Below are 21785 nucleotides of genomic sequence, written 5' to 3'. Positions count from 1 at the left end.
TGGAAACTTTCGTTATTTATTATAATACGGATAAATATATTTAGCACCCGAGTAAAAATATGTAATATGTATAAATATATATAATAAATTTGATGTGATTAGCCCCATGAGAACCACCGTTTCAAAAAATATTAAGAAATCCATGATTGCCTGTAAACTACCTACATGAAACCAAGAAGATCCGTAGAGGTCAAGCCTTAAAGAGACTTAAACGACTAAGAATTTTTTAAATATTTTTTATTTCAACTTTTGGTTCTATAGGTTTTTTCGTTTGTTTTGATGTTAATTTTGTAATGATCCAACCACGGGAAGTGGCCGAAAAATGATCATACACATACGCATTCCAGTGCAGCGTTGAACAACCTCAACGGAATAAAAGGCCGCTCCTGCAAAACCACGATTTTCAAATTTCATGTAACTTTTTCTCAGGAATTATACAACGTATTGGAACAAACATTTTTTGTTTTTATTGGTTGAGTTAGTCACCGTTCACTTTTAAAATTTGAGTTTCTTGATTTTTTCAGTGAAATTATAATTTTTTTTTGTTTTATTGGTGGATGCTTGACAAAGACCTTTATAACTTTTGAACTTAGTAAACAAACACAGTTTAACTAAATTTATAAATTCAGGGCTGATACCCCTTTTATTTTTTGACGTAGGACTGCGTCTTTGTTTACTATACTGGGATTGGCTAGCATTTTGTGAAAACGAAAATAGAAGTGTAACGTTTGAATGAAATCTTTCAAATGCTATTAACTACTAAACTACTGAACGAAACTGAACAATTTATATGTCGTTAGATAGATAAAATGACCAATTTTTTGGGCAATTTTATAGGGGGTTTAAGAGGGGGGCTCCTATACAATTGAAACACAAATTTCCTCAAAACTCTAGAACTTATCAAGTAAATGGAACCAAATCTGTCATGTGGGGGTCCGGCAGGATTAGAAGGCAGGATTGTTTTCTATAGTAAATTGAGACCCCTCTCCTCTTTCAGAGGGGAGACTCCCATACACATGAAATACAAATTTCCTCATAACTCGAGAATTAATCAAGCAAATGGAACCAAATTTGGTATGTGGGTTTTTGGATACATGAATTTATTTTATGTTGGTGTGAAACCCCTCACCTCTGTGGTAGGAGGATAAGGACTCTCATACAAACAAAAGAGACATTGTTGCGTATGTGCCATATTTTTTGCTATGTAACAAGCGGTAAGCTGTAAACTAGTAAACTAGTAAAATCTTCTCGGAACAAAAGACAGTGAATCGACGCCGCTAACTTACGTGCCTGTTGCCATTCGTGTCAAAAGAGAAAGACATCCGAATGGCACGTCATATTTGCGATGAACGTGCTTTAGCTTTAATGTTATTTGTAATCAATAACCCTTTTAAAGGCTACAATCGAGTTAAAGTAAGATTATTAAAACATGTCAAACTACGCATAATGGTATTTAATTCAATAATCTGTGGGCTGGTCATTCATTACTATTTCAACCTTTGCAGGTGGTTGCAGGCGTTGTACTTATGAACCCCCGTCCACGTATTTTCAAAACCACCATTGCATTCAATGATGAATTGAATCTGAATATTTTGCTCCTCTCTTTTAAACATTCACTTAAACAATGGCACTCACAGATAAACATACATATGCCAGAAATGCAGTTTACATTAGTCTTTGATCTAATGATCTGATATAGTCCTATACGTCACCCTTTCGTACAACCCTTAGAACTGTATACTTTGTAGTTTTTTTGTTTATAGGAGACGAGACTACTGCGACCCCTTTTGTTACTTTTGTTAAAGTTTCAACTACGCTAGGCGAGTTCACTTGCTACCAGCAAGTGAGCTTTGGAGCTGATTATCTAGTCACCCATTGTCTTTATATCTGCTAGCTAGCTAGTTAGCGAGTAGAAATGATGATACTGAGCAAGTTTACAATAATCTAACCAACTCACGTAGTGTAATTTAGGTTTAAATGATCGAAAATAGTGAACAACAGTTTCAAAAAAATGCAGCTACGAAAAAAGTAACTTTTGCGACCATTTGTAAGTAAATTTTCAAGTCGTAATTTAAATAAAAGTGACAAAGTGACGAGTTTAAAGACATAAGTTGGTGTAGAATAAAGCAATCTTATAATTTCACAGCAATACTGCATTAAATCTGTGCATTCAAGCTCAAAATCTAAGTTTTTCAGTTTAACCCCTTGAAATGAACCTCAAAACATATTGACAATGAGATTCACCCAGCCCTGTTTCGCCTTGTTTTGGTTATTTTATTTAGTTTCGCCTGTTTACATGCGCCTGTGCTTTGATACAACGCAGTTTCGCTCTTTACTATCGCCTGTTTACAAAACGATTTGCAAATAAGCCTGTTACTTCATAACAATGAAAGGGGCTAGACTGCAAATTGTCTTGTGTTTTGATTAAACACTTCTATCGCCCATCACTAAAAACTTGTTTTAAATAATTCTATCGATTAAACAAGAAGAAAGGATTCTTGCTATGGATATTATCAGTCTTTTTAAGGATGATGGTGTGATAAAACGATTTGTTTACATTTTGCTAGTTGCGTCCTAATCGCGAATCACTTCGGATATGTTCAGATAAAATTCATCCAGTTCCAACCCGGATTAAATAAACAAATTCACTCCAATGTTTTGTTACAACACGCCCAAAAATGCGTGAATCACCCTATTTCATAGCAGACATTCTTGCAGTCCAACCGATGAGTTGGGCATCTCGCTTTCTTGGGACGCATTAATTGAGGTCTCCGCTTAGTTTTTCGTCCACCTTTCCTGTCTGCTCTTCTTTGCTCACTCTCCCAATCGGTTTTATTTTGCTACAATATACATTCGTCAGGCAGCGGGTACTCCAATTCAGTACATAGGCTTGGAAACTTTGAATGCAGGGGCCTGTCTCAGATTAAGTCAAACACATACACACACATACACTATCGTTGACGCGTCTCTTCTCGACTTCAGTTACTTTTCAGTCAACCTACACGGGTAACAACAACAGTCGCCGTCGTCTCGAGGCATTTATTGTGTCGCTCGCGCGCGTCGTTCTCTCTTGCTTCTCGGAGGTAACACTGAACATATTTAGTAGCACTTCTACTTCCGTCGAGTTAAGACGCGCGCATTTTGTCGTTCCTTTCGACCGTTCGAAGGTCCCTTCTTCGATTAGCATATGAACTGTGTGAGATACTATTAGCTGTTGTGTTGTAGGACAATTTCAATCGTGTCGTTTTCCCGTTTAGAATCTACAGCATTCCCTAATGGGAACAATTACGTTCGTGTTGATTTGCATGATTGGATATCGTTTATCAAGTGTGTTTACTCCAAAATTGTTTTGGGTCAACGAAAAGTGAAACAGTTTCGATTGAAAGTTTAATAGTGTGGCAAGTGATCGAAAACTGCTAATAGCTTTGCTTATCGACGGTTGCAAATAGAAGTTCGTAGTGAGCGCCGTAACGTTATATAACGTGACGTCGGCGGTTCGGTGGGACTGAAACTGTGTACTGCGGTACTGGTAACACCAGATCCATACCTATTTCATCATTAGCACTAACGAACTGATTCATTCATTTAAAAGTTGAAACGTACCTACGCAGTGGTGGCTACTGTATAGATAGCATGCATAAGATCGCACGAACCAACGGCGTAGATCGTTAAAAAGTACCAGTGGGCAGTAGAAGTGAAGGGGTGATATCTGGCAACTGGCGCATGGCCAGTGTTTGCAGCTTGTAGCAGCGAGAGTGATATTGGCGGTGGTTTATTTGTTTACCTCCAAACACCAACAGTAGCCGCCACAAAGTGCTCCGGGCTGCCTTACCTCATCTCGGTAGATTTAATTGCTTTTTGGAGAGGAAACAGCTGTCCCGAAACCGCAGCCAGGATGACGATATTCAGTTTGTAAGTTTTAGTGATAACATAGTTATTCTTTAAGCGATGTGTCTGCAGGTATCAGCTTTTTTTTGATTCGGACAACACGTTTCGCAAAATGGCTGCAAGATTGGTGCCTTCACCAGCTTGCCTCGAACCACAAAAGCTGAATTTCGACAAAAACACGAGCAAGTCAGTAAATTAACAGTCTCCCGAGATAGATTAACGAAAATTAACATCAATTGGCTTGACATCCCTTCTTATTTGTGCATTAGAAGTTGATGTTTTCTTACTACTGCGCTATTTTTTTCAATGAAACTTATATTTAAACGTTTTCAATCATCAGAAGGAATCATTTTATCAAAATTCAAATGATATGGAATTTCTTTGGTAAAACAAACTGCTAAGTTGCGATGGTGATGTACAGTGGACCCCCGTTCGTTTGAACAATTCCTCATGCAAATTAACGGGGTTACTTTTTAATTTGAACAACTGGCAACCCTAAATATGCTGGAACTTGTGTGAACCGGCCGCTCTGCTCTTTGTTATTGTTTTGGTAGTTCGATTCAGTAGGCAGTTGCAAACAGCGAATATTTCACTCTCCGATCGTATTTCTATCGTCTATCGTACAAATAAATTGTGTTTATGTACATTGTCTGCATAAGCAAATGATGACATGTTGAGATTGACATTTGAACCATTTTTAATTTGCCCGCCGTGCAAACCAGCGGGGTTCAAATTAAAAAGTGTCCAGTTTAAAAACGGTCAAACGAGCGGGGGTCCACGGTATATCCATTCAGTAAACTGGAGAATCGACCGGTAGTATCGTTATTACCAGTACCGTTACTCCTGGTATCTCAACCTTATTCTCGACTTTCTGACCTATTCAGGGATTGCTGAGCACTAAAATTTGAACTCACAACCATTTTCTCACTCTTTTAACTGAGTCTTCATGTACCAATAGGTCTTTGTTTCTTTTCAACCTAGACTAGCATGATGTCCTGAAAGTAAATCGTACTGACAAAGTGTGAAATGGTACCCCTACTCTGTACAATTGGTGCACATGAAAGGGTACCGGCACCAGAACAAGCCAATTTTTATAGTGAGAAAACAAATCAACCGACATTCATTGCCTTGTAGTTCTATATCGATTAGCAGTTTTTAGCTTTCAGTTTTACAATAAACAGAAAAGTCAATGTACACGTACAATTTGCGATGCATGCTGAGGCACCAGTTTTCGGCCCCCAAGATCCAGTTTTCGTCACCCCCAAAAGCATCGTCTGCATCTTGTTTTAGTCTAATAATCCACTTATATTTATATTTTTTTGTAAAAAGTATGGATTCAATATTCAGTTGAATAGGAAAAAGAGAACGTTCGTTGAGAAACAACCGCATCACTAGTTCCCGTGATGTCCCCGAACGATCCATTGACATTCGCCAATCGGATCATCGAATCGACAATCATCTTAATCTGAGGACATCAAGTCAGCGAGCAACCGACGAAATAACATTATTTGATATGACTGAAGTTTTTTGGAGCGTCTTAGTAGAACACGAAACTGGAAATTAAATAAAAGAAAACCTTTTCCAAATCAAATTCTACTATTTTTATTTATTCACGACAGATACGTATTTCGCCTACGACTTGCAGGCTTCATCAGTATCTGTTTTCGAACTTCACTGCCGTAGAATTTAATTCTACGTAGTAGAATTTAATTTGGAAAAGGTTTTCTTCTATTTAACTTCAGATTGTTTGATATGCAGTTTTGCGCCACCTTCCTTAAATTTCTTTTACATATAGGTACACGTCGATTTTCCAAGAACAAATCAAGTCTGTTTTTCGATCAGATATCAAATGTATTCCGGTGAGTGTGCTTAGCATCAATCGAAAGCAATGGTAGTAGGAGGGTACTAGGTAGGAAATATGGTGAGTGGAGGAAAACTTTTCAGCCACTATTTTCCGACTAGAGCATTGTCATGTGGGGAATCCTGTCAAATACACAGCAATAGCGCTGGAGTTACAATATTGTAACATTTTTGCCAGGTTCGCTTGATCGGTGTCGCTCGAGGAAGTTTGTTAGAACCTATTTAATTACTATACTATTGACATACTATTGACATGAAATGGGTTTTACGGTTCTGTGAGTATTTTTTTCTGATAGTACTGTATTGATTATTGTAGCAAAAAATTCGATACACTCAAGTCTTTTTTTTACACGGTTTGTTTTTTTCGATTACTCGAAAACGGTACAGCTAAGGAACTATTTACAATCTACGTGAGGAATGTCGAGCTACTCCCAAATGTATTGAGAAATAAATGAATGGTCTCTAAGTTACCCCGTTCTTAATACTCAAAAAACTAAACCGTGTAAAAAAAGTACTTGAGTGTAATGTAATAGTACAACCAAATGAAGATTTCAGTTCGTTGAATAAATGGTAGAAACTCAATTTCATAATAATTCCTATATAATTAACATATTTTTATTAGTATGGGATGTGACACGTCCGCGTGATACTGTATGATAACAAACTCCGATTCAAAGCTTATGTTAAATATAAATATTGTACTGAAATATGAAATTCTCTATTGAATGAAAAAAGATTTGAACTCTTCTAGGTCTTAAGATTTTATACTTTTATTTTACCTCTGTTTTCATAACGAATTACGTCATAATCAAAGGAACGTTTTTCAGAACGTACTCTCAAACATTTAATATTTTTAACATTGTATGTAGAAAATATTACTCTATAAATACGTCAAAACGGTTATCCGGTTGATAAAATCCGTTTAAAATCCCACATTTTCTCCGAAGTGCCGGAAACGACAATCATTTACTGCACGCGGGAAAAAACGTCAGAAGCACTTCGGTCGCAGTCAACCAATTTGTAATAAGCCTGTAACTACAGCGATGCTTGTATACCTCATAATGTGTGCATTCCTGTTTTCTTATCATGCACCTGGAACACTTATAGTTACACATGCGGCCGCATAGAGGATGGTTGAAAGACATCCGGTAATTGCCGGTATGAGCACTTTCTTCCTTTGCCTGCGCGGGAAAAATGTTTACACAAATTCTATACGGTTTGCTACTGATTAATTTTCAATGGGTTTACGTTAATATTAGACCAAATAAAAATTTTAAAGAATCTAAATTATAATCAGGGGACGTTAATCATGTACGGTGTATTTTTGCGAATGTTTTCTGTCAATATATGTTAACGCAATTTAATTTGTTTGGTTGAATTTTAGTAAATTGTAAATAGAAAGTTTGAATTTTAGTAGAAGCTAGAAGCGGATCCTTAAACTGGTCTCAATGACAGTGTCCCATTGGTTATTTAGATATGCTTATTTTATGGTTTACGAGATAGGATTAAAGCATCCTTATCAAAAAAAGCTGACTAAAAAATAATTTGAACATAGTAAGATTTCTACTAATATGGCTCTAACACATCTGTTGCATTTTTTTTTCTCACAGTAGTGAATCGCTGCTTTGGTCGATTTTCCTTTCGTACCCCACGAGATGGAATCGTCATCAACAAATCATGGATATACCCAAAAACGACCTTTTCTTCTAATGCACGGTTGGGGTAAACCTTCCACTACCGGCCGCCTGGCTTCTGCGGCATAGAACCAGAACGTAATTCGTGCCACCAACCATACCATACGGTTTCGTAACACCTGTCGGGTTTATGCTGCTGCTCGGCTGCGTGGATGTTATCGAAGAACAAAAATCTATGCCCTGGTCTGTGCGTCCGTCCTATATGCATCGCAGGCCACGAGAGGACAGGGAATGCAGTGCCATTGGTTGAGCCGTGCAACGTTCAGGATTTGGCTTTTTGTATTTCTTTTTCTCAACTAATGATCGTCGCGTATGGCATCGGGAATGTGTATTTGAGAGGTCTGATTCTTTTTTTTCGTTGCCTGACCGTAGTAATCGGGAACCATATGGTGCATCGAATGCAGAGAAAAAAGAGAAGAAACACGTGGAAGACAGAATCGAGAGATAAACATTGTAGTACGAGGCAGCATGATCGGAGGATGGATGTTTTTTATAGGTTTTCGAACAACAAGAGCAGGGCAGTAAAAATTGAAAGTTGAAGAAATGAGAACACAATTCAATAGTGAATGGCGGTGTGGATTGCCAAAGAAGCCAGTCAGTGACGGCTGTAGCAGAGCTTTGAGCTGTTGATGTTTTGTGTATTTGTTGAAAATGCTTACGTCGATCGTATAGACAACTCCAGTTTGGCATCGGACCAAGTTAGCAAGCAGCCATCGTTTGTCGTCGGATGCGAAAATTAAATACGCTGCCAATAGACACTTGACTAATGCTATTTGTATCATAAAATGTTATGAAAACGGTCGGGTTTTGACAATGATACATTTGGACATGCAAACATCCCATCAAAAATGCTTGCAGTATACAAGCATTATTAGGAAAAAAGCTATTTGGATTAACTATACATGTTTCGTCATCGCTTTCATTGTCTCTGCACGAGTTCTCACTCTGATTAGACTCTTTCGGCTTCCGATGTAATAAAATTTTTGATTTCCGTCAAATGTTTATTGTATTACAGAAAGCTAGCAAAAAAATTGTTATTAGGTACAATTTGCAAATATTATTTAACTTAACAAAACTTAGTTAAAAGGCAACTATTCTTAATGAATAGTTTTTGGAATTTCTCATAATGAAGAAGTTTTGCGTGAAAACAAGTTTCCTGTTTGGGCAGATTCAACCCGACTTGACACACAAAAAAACATATGAGAGCGCTATCTACGATCGCTACTCATTTATTGGTTCATTTCTGTTTATTAAAATAACGTTTGAACCATTGAACGATCTCGGTGGTGGTTAGAGCTTTATGTGTGCTTACGTTAATTCATAGCGCATTCCCTAATGCCATGCCGGGTCGTTCAAAGCATGAAGCGGCTAATTATTCTCTTATATCCCTCGTAATTAATAACAAAAAAACACACACTGCTCGATCCCACTGAGCGTGCTCAAACTACTCATCAAGGGATCAACGCGCCGCTTGCGCTTGCTGTGCGGGACTATTCGAAAAACATTGAGCAGCGGCGGCAACGACAACAGCCATTATAACTGTCTTCTCCGCCGACTGTCGCTATGGAGACTATCCTCCTCCGGTGTTTATAGGATGGAATCCGGTTCTCATTTTGTGTTCTGTCTTCACATCCGGAATAGAAATCGTCAAATCGGGACGCATAGTCTTCAAGCTGTGTTATTTTGTTGCGTGTACGCACCGTACTGTGGTATAATATCCATACGTAGCGTAGGCACGGGGCCCGGACTCGGACCGCCAGCCCTACTGAACGGCTAAGTCCGGTCTGGAACTGGCTCCAGTGAGGCGCCAACGATCGCCATACGATCGGACGCGGGAATTTGCGGCACATTACTTCAACTACGTTGCGAACGCCTGCGAAGAAATAGTGAGATCACTTCTTGTGAATGGAATAATGATACGACACTATCGACGCCGTAAGAACCAGACAGGCTTGGTGGAACACGTCCGCGAGCGATAATTATTAACTCTTGTGCCCTTCCGCTTGTCTTGTTATATCTCTTCCGCTTGCTAGGTTGTTTCTCTTCCATAAGTCGTTAAAGGAAGGTACCGGTATGTAGCACAAATCTTATGATGTTACCGAGTTTGTAGCTTGAAATTGTATCGTGTAATTTACCGCCATTGCTGCCGGAAACAAGTGGACAAAGGAGCGTATGAGAAAATAGTTTTTTTTTAAATCAAAATCCCATAGAAACTTGTAGAATTTTAGATTGGAATTGGCACAAAGAATGTTGACTAACGTTTTTTATGAGCGCCCTAGTGGAAGACAAAACTAAATAAAAGAAAACTTTAACGATAAAATTTCACTATTAATTTTTTTCACGTCTGAAACCCATTTCGCTTACTTGCTAGTTTCATCAGTGTCCGTTATCACACTAAATTAAACCATAGCAAATTTACATTTAATCCATTTAGTAGACTATGAAAGTAGTTTTGTAGACTATGTAGAGTAGACTATGCGAAAGTCATCCGGTACAAATGTAACACACTGTTAACCTTATTACCTTATTGTTGTCAAATGATATTTCATTCATGCAATGCTTGTTTTGCACTACCTTTACCTGCTGGACATTGAAATCCTCGAATTGATCAATTCTAAAGTTTAGCATGTTCTTAACGGTCAGACTAGAATCGCTAACTATCATCATTAATCTCCACTACGCGTGTAAGAGTGTATTCGTGGTTCACCCGTGAAAAGAGCTCATAAACAGCAATTTCGTTTGCTTGCTAGATGCACGACATATTTGTAAAACACTGAAAGGTTTCATTTTGGGCCTGGAAAAATACAACCCACTGTTCAGCCCTCCCCTTTGACTGTGACTGTGCCGGAAGCTTTATTTCTTCACGAGGTTTTTTCAAAGGACTAGCAAAGTCGGGAGAAGAGATTTGTATAGGGGACCATCAGATATTTCCCATGGATCGGTAATGGTAAAAAATACTATTCAACTGAAGATCACATCAGCACAAGATATCAGCACCAATCTTGTACAACAACACAAAAAGCGCGGAAAAAGTGATGAGTAACGGTTACAGATTATCAGAAATGGCTATTGTTCAAACAAAAGGATAAAGATTGCCGTGGTGTTTGGGCAGGACTCGGGTGTGCAAAAAAAAATATTCGAGCTTGGGTCGGACTTGTGTTTGACAAATATGAAACTAGACCATCTCTAGCACGGGGAAGCAAGAAAAACCATTGGTCTTTGCGCTCAGCTAAAACTTAATCACACTAAAGCGTTGATCTTTAAGATGAATTGGATACAAGGTATAGAAATCGTAACGATATCACTCGTACATGCGATGAAGTGATCACGAAACACGTCCAACTCTAACGAGCATTCGGAGCGGAATGAGCTGTATCATTTCGTTTGTAAAGTTTCACTACGTAAAGCTTGATTACTAAAACAGCTTGTGGAATTGATATGGTGTTCTTAGCAAATTATTATCTACAACTTTGTCGAAGACAACATTTGGATCAAATAAACCATGTTTAGAATATATTTCACTGTCTGCTTGCTCTAAAGTTATTTGAAGCTACTGTCTTATCTGTTGTTTTCTGTGAAAAGCTACATTGCCGCCGCTCCGGCATGTCGTGTGATCACACGAAGGACGATCAGTTTCAACCAACTTACTGTAGTTAACCTCATTATCTCTGCGTGCCATAGAACACGATAACCAGATCGACGCTATTTACACTGATCTGCATGAGGCATTCGATCGTCTCGATCATGATATTTTGCTAGCCAAACTGGACAAATTGGGTTTGAACGCTACTTAAAAACTACTTTTGCAAAATATATGGCTACTTTACTGCTAACCCTTCGAACCCTGTGGTTGACAACCACAGTCGCTGGTTCCATGTCATCAAACATCAGTAACCGGTCCGAGAACTACGATTAGTACCAGCAAAAATCATTTTCAGCTGTAACAAATGGTGGCAGCCACGGTTGCTAGTTTTCTTACAGTGAACATCAACAGCCGGTTCGATGACTGAAATTAAAAATTTCAGATTCTGTGGTGCACAAAATCAAACACAAAACTTTCCTAGTCTCGCGATGATCTTACGGTGAGGATACTTAGTAAACCCCTCCAATAATAAGTACTGTTTACTTAATTTGATGGTGGTACTAATTAATAAAAAGCACCATGTAGACAAAACAACGAATCATCCGTGGCCCAATTTTTGTATTCTTTCAATATAAACAAATAAGCTACGACTTCGACTTCTGGCTACTAGACTCACATCACAGAGATACTGTCAAAGCTTAGAATTTCGCAATTCGGTTGGTAGCAACAATCTATGACTTACTTTTTACATTACTTTTTCGGCGAAAATTCGCTTATCAACTTACTTAATCAGCTCCAGGCCTTGATTTCCTCTGCTGTACGAAGAAGTCGTCTCCATTCCACTCGCTCCATGGCCGCAATTCGCCAGCCACGTAGTCTACGTAGGGTCCGCAGGTTGCCTTCCACTTGATCGATCCGTCTTGCTCGCTGCACGCCCCGCCGCCTCGTTCCAGTCGGATCGTTATTGAGAACTTTTTTAACCGGGCAGTCGTCCGACATCCTCACGACATGCCCAGCCCATCGCAGGCGACCGATTTTTGCGGTGTAAGCGATGGGTGGTTCCCTAAGCAGCTGATGCAATTCATGGTTCATTCGCCTCCTCCACGTTCCGTCTTCCATCTGCACTCCGCCGTAGATTCGCTTATCAAATCCATGCTGAATCCAGAAGCCGTCTCCACATTTTTCGATTTTGGGCTGTCGCTCTGCAGTCGCCCCTAACATCCGCTGCTCTAGCATCCACGTCAACAGCGCTCATCCAACGGGTACGGGATCTCCCTCGAAGTCGTCGGTCTCTGTCGGGTTCTCTGCTAAATATTTCCATCCGGCAACCTAGCTACGTGGCCAGCCCGTTGTAGTCTGCCGTGTTTTAGTCGCTTCACAATATCCACACCTCTGTATTCTAGGATCTAATATTCCGCAAGAATTTATCGCAGGATCTTATGCTCAAAAACGCCAAGAGCTCGTCGGTCGCTCTCTTTCAACATCCACGCTTCGTGGCCGTAGAGTTCCACCGGGAGAATTAGCGTCTTATAGAGCGCGAGTTTTGTACGGAGTTGCAGGCTACGGGACCTCAGCTGGCTACGTAATCCAAAGAAGGTCCCGTTGGCAACCGCTATCCGCCTTTTTACTTTACGGCTCACATCGTTGTCACATGTCACTAGCGTACCAAGGCAAACAAATTCTTCGACCACAATCTATGACTATTATTGCCATTACACAGGTCTGCATCAAAAAAACTGCATAGGATTTTTCAACTGATTCTTATAGATTTTTGTCCGCTAAATTCAGAAATAATAATAAAAATTGTCCATCACGTCACGTTTTCATGCAATACTTGTTGAATATTCTTGAAAGCTGGTTTTAGACATAAAGCAGTAGAAATATCCCGGATGTAATTTATATTAAACAACTAATTTTTACATCAGAATTGTATTTATTAATCTAAACCCTTCCATGTTTTGGAAGAAAACCGTATATGATGGAGAAACTACGGAGAATATTATTTTAAAGCAGATTTGGTGCGCTCAAATACACCCACTTGCGCTCAGTCGACTGTATTGCCTTAAAGAAGCAAATTCGGTAAAAGTTATATATGAAACATTTGTAGAGCTGAATGCAATCTACAATTTTTCTGAATTGAGTATTCCATTATTTTTTGTATTTACGCAGTAATAATGTTGCAACTTTATCCATAACGCAAACAAACGTTCTATTTATGTAACAAGATTTAAGGCCGTTTCTATTATAAATGGAACAAATAATGCACTACTCTATTCAGCAAAATTGTAGATTACATTCAGTTCTACAAATGCTTCATACATGTTTTTTACAGATTTTGCTTCTGTGAGGCACTGCAGTTGAATGTGCGTAAGTGAGCGTACGTGAGTACAGTAACCCTGTGTTGAAGACAAAAATAAATAGTAAAGATAAAATATTTCAGCCCAGTAGTATTTTTTCTGTGTTTATTAGGTAAAAATTTACAAAACTAAACAAAACAGATCTTATTTAGGTTTTTTATGACGAATCTGTGATAATAATTTTCCACTTAATTTGTGACTTTTCCATATAAGAAGCATAATTTGCAAAAAATCTGTTCGTGATGGAGAAAAACGGAAATCAGTTTTGGATTCAGCACCCCAAAAAACATATAATTCAGCTAAAATATCTCATGCATCTGAAAAAAAAATTTTTTTTGCAGACCTGTGTTATCGACTGCTTTGCAAACCAGCGACTGCTGATGTAAAGAAATTCTCACTGTCTGCCCTGCAGATACAAATTGGGTATGAGCTGCCCGAGTGAGTGTTTATGGATCAAAAGATGGCAGTTCAATTCCCGAAAGAACACATATATATTATTAAGTAGCTTCCCTACTAGCACGGTTGTTATAAAGTTGTTGTGATAACCGAAATATGACTAATTTCAGTCGTAATTCGGTTGCTTCATCTAAATGGACCTATAGTGTGCTACTTGCGTTACTTCCATGAATGAAAGTTATTCGAAATCAAAACTATCCCATTATATATTCCATTTTATCAATTTTTAAGATTATTTATTGGCTGCATAAAGGCTGACAAGACGTTAATTAAGTTGGTTTACGACACACGGATTCTAGCGTGTCGGCCCTAATTTTCTTGAGGTAGAAGTTCTGCTTTTACCTAGTGCTCGAAAATGACCAGCCAGGTTCTCGGGCCTTAAATAAAGTTAAACCTAAAGTTTTTATGTGAAATCAATAGTGGTTTTGTTTCGAGACTAACGTAAGGCTGAAGCCACATCGGTGACTGTACCCTTAGCAGTTTTTGAATATGTTTTGCCTAAAGCATTTCAGCAATAATTGCTATATAATTATTATATTATTATCTATAATTGAAATCTAAACTCGGTAAAAGGCAAAACAATCAGATTTACATGCAGACTACGGGCGAATTTAGCCTGTACTCAAACACCGTTGCTTTAGTTTCTTCGTACTTTTGTACTATTATACTATATTTACTATTGATCGTAATTTGGAAGGTATATCCAATATCGTACTACTAAACTTGTACCTAATTAGCGTTAGAATTAAAGAGATAAGTTTACTGTACTAGTACCAATGTATTGCAGCTATAATTTCAGACTTGTGATTATCATCATAAAACTAAATGGAAAAATATTATTTTCTCATATTTTAGATTCTACTAAGGACACTCAAAAAAAACTTTGGATTATTTTTCAAGATGCCAAGTTTCAAGCTATTCAAAATGACCTAATAAACAGAGTCACAAAAACAAAAGACACATTTTCCTGCCACGTTAATAATATGTTTAGTCAGGCCGCACTCCAAATATATGACCACACTTACACTGCATCATTGTGTGTTTGTTACGTTAGGTACGTCGTCACAGCTGCAATGATGTTCTACCGGGAAATGGTATATTTGGCGTACTTTCAGCTGCGTACGTAATACGTGGCAAAGAAAGTAAGACAGTGAACAAGAAATATACATACATTTCAACGTAACAAATTTGTCCAGTTCTAAAACAATGAAATCTGAAACCGGCAACCGACGATGCACACACGGGAATGGATATATAAACACCAACGCTTCGGCGGTTGGTGGTGTAGATGAGGCGAAAGGCGAAAAAAAAACCGGAACCAAAAGGTCAAATGTGTGGTTCTGCACCTCTCCGGAGGAAGTGTACAGCAGCAAACAATAACACAACAGCTCGAATGAGAATGAAAAGCCGCTGGGTTTGGGCATGGCTTAATCACACCGGCGGCAGTGTGAGGGAAGCAAGACAGAGAGAACCGCTGCTGGCAGGTTCGAATGTAAAAAAAATCAGAGGAAGGCATAAACTGCTTCGAATAATTTTAACAGACAGCCGGAATTAAAACCGGAAGGAAGAATGGTTGTAGAACGTTCGTGTAATATGTAAGAAATAAGAGAAAAAAAACTCTACTAACGATGGTAGGAGATGAAAATGATTAGATGATTATGAAATGAAATTGATACCCCATGCTTTCGTGTGTGATTATTTTCGACCAGCCATTAATGATTATTTCTCTGCACTGAAATTATTTATGAACACTCTATCGAGTGACGAAACTGGTTGTTTATTACAAACAGACGCAATTTCATGTTATTCGAAATGACTGCTCTGAGCAAAATGGTAAAGGAAACAGGTCATTATTACGCTGTAGATTGATTACTTTAATAGATGTTAATTGTTCTGGTCTTCATGTGCTGAAAAACATGTCTGACAGTGATCATCAATTTTAAGCATTCTCATGATGTCGTTGTTCATTAAATAAACCATTGAGAAGCCATTCGTTTCTATCGGGCTCGTAGGTACGATCAACACCTGGCCCGGTATCTTATTAGGTGAAAAATACGCTCCTAACAGCACGTCTTTGTCCCGTCACCATTCATTAGTGTCATCTGTCGGCTGTGATGCAAGTATCGACCCATCAACACTGGCATTATCTTGAGTGGCATCCTCTTCAGCTGATGCATCGTTTTGTGTGCACGGAGAATATTTCTCAAGAGGACATCTGCATAAAATGCATCGTTTTCAGTTCACATGTTCTAAGGATTCTTTTGTTGCTTGAAGGTTGAATTCCTTACACAAAAAAAAATATTCTCTTGATATCAAGTAGCAACATCCCGAAAGGGTTGAAATCGACTCAATAGGATCTTCAACAAAACATATGCCTTCCGAAACGGGAGTTGTAATTTGATATTCCGACTGTCGCAGTTATCTAACGTTCTTTTCGATTTTTCTCTTGTGTTACAGTTATGGAATGAGGACAAAGGTCCCAAAGCAGAAGGATAAAATGACACCAGACCAGCAGCAGAACCTGGAGGACACACACAGCAACCAACACCAGCAGCCGATTCCGAACATTGCTGGAACGATCATCGATGCCAGTCACAAGCAGCTCGCGCAATATCTGCCCAATCACCAGCAGCAGCATTATCAATTGCATCATCAGCACGCACATCTACCTCAGCTGCATCCGTTTTCGTCGTCGGTAAGCGGAGGTAGCACTGGATTGCTCACCAGCACTGGCGGTGGTTCGACACCGTCCACCCTGACCGGCGGAACTAAACTGCCTGCCAAAATTTCACCCCTTGGACCGTCCCCCTTTCGGCAGCTGCTTCCGGTGGCACTATGCATCATTTCGTTCGCCACGGTGCTCAGCATACTGGTCATCTACATGGACACAACAGGTTAGTGAGTGACTCTGACTGGCCGAGAAGGCATCCGGTGTGATGTCAATTAACGCATTCCGACTGATGTTTCGAACATTCTTGGCATTCCTGCGCGGTTTAGCGCAATTTCCATGAATTATCACGGCACGGATTGGTGTACGTCGGAGATCGGTATGAGAAGAAGGAAAAAGTAATAAAAAATGATGCTTTATTTGGTTGAGTACGACGGCGACGATGCTGCAGCAGAAGCGGTAGAAAAACGGCTGTCGTGTAAACTGGGATAGGAGAGGCCTGCAAGTGGGCGAATTGTAAGCGAAGATCTCTCTAAAAGCCCCTCTGTCCGTAATTTGCTTGTGCTATGAATTAGCAAGGCGAGTGTTTTCTGTTGTGACAGATCAAAGTATAGAATCGCAAGAGGAAAATATTTCACACTGGAGTGTGACCGCAATTCAATTATATTCCGAGCATAACAGTCACCTGCAGCATGGACAATACTTTTCTATTTATTAGGTGTATGCAAGTTGATACAAATTTCATGCAAAACAACTGCAGGTGAACATCAATATTTAAGATAATTGATATGTTGTCCATAAAAATGAAGAGCAGTAGCGATGAAAGTATACAGCCTTGTCTCACTCCCACAGTGACCCTAATAGGGTCCGATTAGACGCCGTCCTGCAACACTATGCACGGGAACGCCTTATACTGAACCTCGAAGAATTGAGCTCTTTTACACCTTAATGCATCTCAGATGTTTTGGTGGTTAAGTCGGCCGAAGATTTTTTCGAAATCCATAAGCACCAGAAAAAATGTGGAATTTATGACTTGGCTTCATTATAATACGATCCGTCGTGATCAGACAAGCATGAGATCTTGCTGCTGAAGAAGATCGTTGATTTTCTTCTGGATCCAATGGGAATTTTTACCTAGAAATGTCCATAAACTATGCCTATGAAGAAAAGAAACTTTAGGATTCTGAGTACCTTTGAAACAATTCTTACGATAATTTTGAAAATCCGAATTTCAGAAATGTATTTTAAATGTTATTGCCTTAATTTGTTATATTTTTTCCACAGAATATAAAATGACAAAATATGGTGTTATTTCTAAGAAAAGCATTAAATTTTAACACAGGATCCAAAACCAATCCAAAGTGATTTTCCGCAAAACTTAATACCAAAATTACACAAAAATGACGCGAAAGTGACAACATCTCGACATTGCAGTGACACAAAATAATAGAAAATATACAAAAATATTAGGTAGGCATAAATAACACGGAATTGGGCACAAAAACACACAAAAGTGACGCAACAATGATTCAAAAATGATACAAGTATCTAAAAAAATGCTTAAGAAAACTTTAAAACCTAAATATTTTAGTATTTCTACTTTAAGCACTTTCCTACTTTTGTGAAAATCAAAAGAAAATTTCGAAAGCATATTTTTTCTCTGCTTTTCAGTTATTACGTTGTTTTAATTTTCACTTCTGTTTCGTACTAGAATCGTTAACATTCCGTTCCGAGGAGTCCAAATAGAGCTTTTTATTAAAAGCTTTCACAATTTTGATTTCGTATAAATTTTAAATGGTTTAACTTTTTCTCATAAAACCATTGTCATCCTGGAGTGTACACATGTGGCTTTATGTACCCTAATATATTTTCTTATTTCGCTCTATGTTCAGAGAAATAAAGTAGTAAAACTTATTTAGTCGGTCAGTTTTAATTATTATGTTCTCTAGTCCAACAAAAATAAAGATGCGTTTTTGGATTCACCACGTAACGGGCAAATGTTTCTCAATTTCGAGAACATTTTAACAACTTCATTGAACCAATTTTGCAAAATTACTGAACATATAAAAGAAATTGGCTGCTGCTGCATCCCAACCACAGGGGCATAATCGCCCAAAATGACTTCAATTATCCATCGGCCAATTCGGTTGCATCTCGTCGACCTGCCAGCCAGTCAACCAACCAGCCAACCCTACAACAGTAGTGCGGTCCGTCGTTGGCACAGTGTAGTTGAAAAATAGCACACCGTGTAACCGCAAGACCGGATGTGGTCATTATTCAAATCACTTCTCGCGTTCCACATCCACGTACAAAACAGTGTAGGTACACGACTCGACCTAGCGGCTCGGACCACACCGCATCGGTCGGTCGGTCGGTTGGTCGATAGTCTGCTGCCAACATGCCGTAAATTGTGCTGGCTGGCGGTGTTCTTGAGGTCGAAGCGAAATTCGATCGATCAACCCTATTTTGCACTGACTGCTGTAGCACTGGAGGCAATTGGACCGCGGTCAGCAATTTAGCGATGTCCGGTGTCACTTGCAGCAGCAGCTCAGCAAGATTGTAACACGCTGGCGCGGTGCTGGCCTGGGCGGGTTTGATGTTTCGTTTTGTGGGAAACTATCATCATCATCATCCAGTGTCGTATCAAGTACAGTTACGAAATTAAACAACATGATACGCACAGGTTTCGTGGCGAAAAGTAATATGTTTTCATTGAAACCTATAATTATCCAGCGGCTATTCATCTTCACTAAATGCTTAACGATCTTAACGGACAGAATCGCTAAATTACAATTTCGTGTAGCTGCACAGCGTTACACAGTAGCCGCCATGCCACAGCCGGTGGTCATCATGACGCGATGGGAATAAATTTGGAACAAAACTTTTCCTGTCAGGTCGAAGACTAATTAGAGTCATCGAAAAAATTGTGTGCAGGTAGAAAAGAGCGGACGCGAAGCAAATTTCTTTTTTTTCTCTGTTGCTCTGCAACCTGATTATGATGGTCAGTGCAAATACGTAAGAAAACTTGATACTCGAATGGAAAGCGTATTGCTTGGTTATGTGTTTGATTGCCACCGGATCGCTGATGATTGTTCTATTTTGTAGCTCGCATTATGCAGGAAATGGAAATGGAAAGTTTAAAATGCATTTCATTTTTTAAAAAGCCCAATTGGTGTTTGTTCCAGTATTAAAATTTTACATTTCAATGTGAATGAATGAGAAGAACATAGTCGAGGTGACTTTTACTATTCAATTCAGTTTCTAATAACCAATTTAATTAATTACTTTCACATCTAACGAAGAAAATTCAAAAACCATACAAATATGTTAAACCATTTTCTGCCTAATTCGTATGTCTGTAGCGTCTGCGTGCGTGTAAATCGAGCAAAATAGTTGATAACAAAAAAAAACCAGGCTCGGGGTGCGAGCACTCTCTTACGTCATTGCGCCAGACTTGCTCCATGGTCAACGTTCGCAGCACTCGTCTGGTTCCAGATCCGTATCGAAAGCGCAAAGAAGCCCAATAAATTAATTTAAATACCGCATCCTTGAGTTATAAAATTATATGTTCTGTGGTTTTCGTGTTTTCTGTCCGCGTCTATTTCGGTCCGACTGACTGGCCTTCGGTCTGTTGTTTGGTTTCCACCTTGTGGTTATCCGGGTCAAATTCTGGGTGTAATTTTCGCCGGCTGGCCTAAACTGCGTTCCCTTCCCTTGCAGCTTGTTGCGATTGCCCTATAGATTACACGACCCGGACGTGGTTGGTTTTGGTAGATTATACCCGTGTGTAGCAGGAGAATTGGTTGATTGCTCCGGCTGGAGATACCGCCTCGAAGGTGGAACCCGACCAGGTCGAGACGGCGAGGAAAGAAACAACAAGTGTTAGTTCTGCCCTTCGGTTAATTAGACACCCGTCGCGAGCCCTCTGATTAGTCCGCAATGAGTCTGCAAACTCGTTCGCTGGGGGAAACTTCGATAGGGAGACCGAGAAACCAGTTTACTTATTAAATGAACTCCTTCACGGAGAATTCAGTTCTTGCTGCGTAATTGAAAAGAGCAAATCTGGCGGGTAGGAAAATTCAGCAGAACTGATTAGAGATTTTTCTTCACGTGGTAAAACTGTTGGTGAACTCTTCCTCGCTATAGCTGTTGCGCCGTTTTGCTTGTTATGGACTTTCCTGAAGAATCGATCAAACCATTGCGGGAACAATTTGCTTCGGTATAGTCTAGTGAAATGACACGGCATAAAGTGAATGGACGTGTGGCTCACTCTATTATTCTGGTGTGTCTGGCCAGATACCGTGCGGTAGTACACTTGGGTATGATGAAGTTTGCGCTATCGCACGCCATACGTAATGAAAGCTTGTTTAATGATGTGTTGGATCAGATGGAGAATAATGAGTTCAAGGTGAATCGATGGCGATGTGCTCGATAGCACCTGTAACAAGTGAAGCTGCGAAACATTTGTCATTTTTGTTATTGCAGCTTTTGATTAGTAAAGAATTTTGAAAACAGTTAAAAAAAAATGTCTGTACCTCAACATTAAACTGTTGAAAGAAATTGTACTGAAGTTATTGGCACTAAAATAACCAAATTGATCATAACGAGCTTAAGAAACTGTAAACTTGCATTTTATGCAGAAATCCTATTTTAGTGACACTATAAAATTAAAAAAAAACTTTTGAATAAATGAAAAAAATCGCTGTCTGGAACACTGAAACTTAAACCATAGGCTCATTACTAGACTCGCCAGCATGGTCCTAGTAAGGCTACGTATCCAAATCATCTATATGCGATCAATCAGCTAATTACGGGTCGTAACTTTCAGTAACGATTTGCGCTACGAAACAAGCATGGAAATTTTATGGTTGAAGGTAAAAGTAAGCTTGAACAGCTCGAGACCGGCGATTCCGACGTTATGTCATTGCAGGAAATCTTGATTTTACTAGAAATGCACCAGCAGGTACATCCAATGAAAAACAGGCAACTGTCGAGAGACATTGAAAACTGTTTGTTCGATTACAACATCGTAAATATGACCTGTCCTCATCAAGACGATACTGTCGAAAATAAACAGGTATTTTATGCGCAGCTGAAAGAAACACCTGACGGTTTCGCGTCATCTCGACATCAGGTTGACACGTCGATAAGAGTTTTAACGATTAGCGATACACTAATTTCGCAGCTTTTCCGTACTCTATGTTCAAAAGTACTTTCTTTTCCGCTGAGATATTCAGTAAACCATTTAGAGATACGTTGACCAATGAACAACGAACCAA

The 21785-nt window shown here is 39.2% G+C and overlaps 1 protein-coding gene across 2 annotated transcripts in view; it reads left to right on the top strand.

Annotated features, from left to right (window-relative positions):
* The window catches only part of LOC128744320 (protein Star), a 41217-nt gene that overhangs the window by 1760 nt on the left and 17672 nt on the right, over window positions 1-21785 (top strand). The window contains exons 1-2 of one of the 2 annotated variants that reach the window (XM_053841213.1): window positions 3125-3912; window positions 16296-16732. In XM_053841213.1, coding sequence (XP_053697188.1) covers window positions 3896-3912; window positions 16296-16732 — 454 coding nt within the window. In that variant the 5' untranslated portion in view covers window positions 3125-3895. Of the gene's footprint in view, window positions 1-3124; window positions 3913-16295; window positions 16733-21785 lie in introns of those variants that run through there. The other variant, XM_053841214.1, reaches the window with a different exon arrangement.

Source organism: Sabethes cyaneus, chromosome 3 (genome assembly GCF_943734655.1).
Source record: "Sabethes cyaneus chromosome 3, idSabCyanKW18_F2, whole genome shotgun sequence".
Lineage (NCBI taxonomy): Eukaryota > Metazoa > Arthropoda > Insecta > Diptera > Culicidae > Sabethes > Sabethes cyaneus.
Note: the sequence above shows the minus strand (reverse complement) of the source record. Positions and strands in the feature narration are given on the sequence as shown.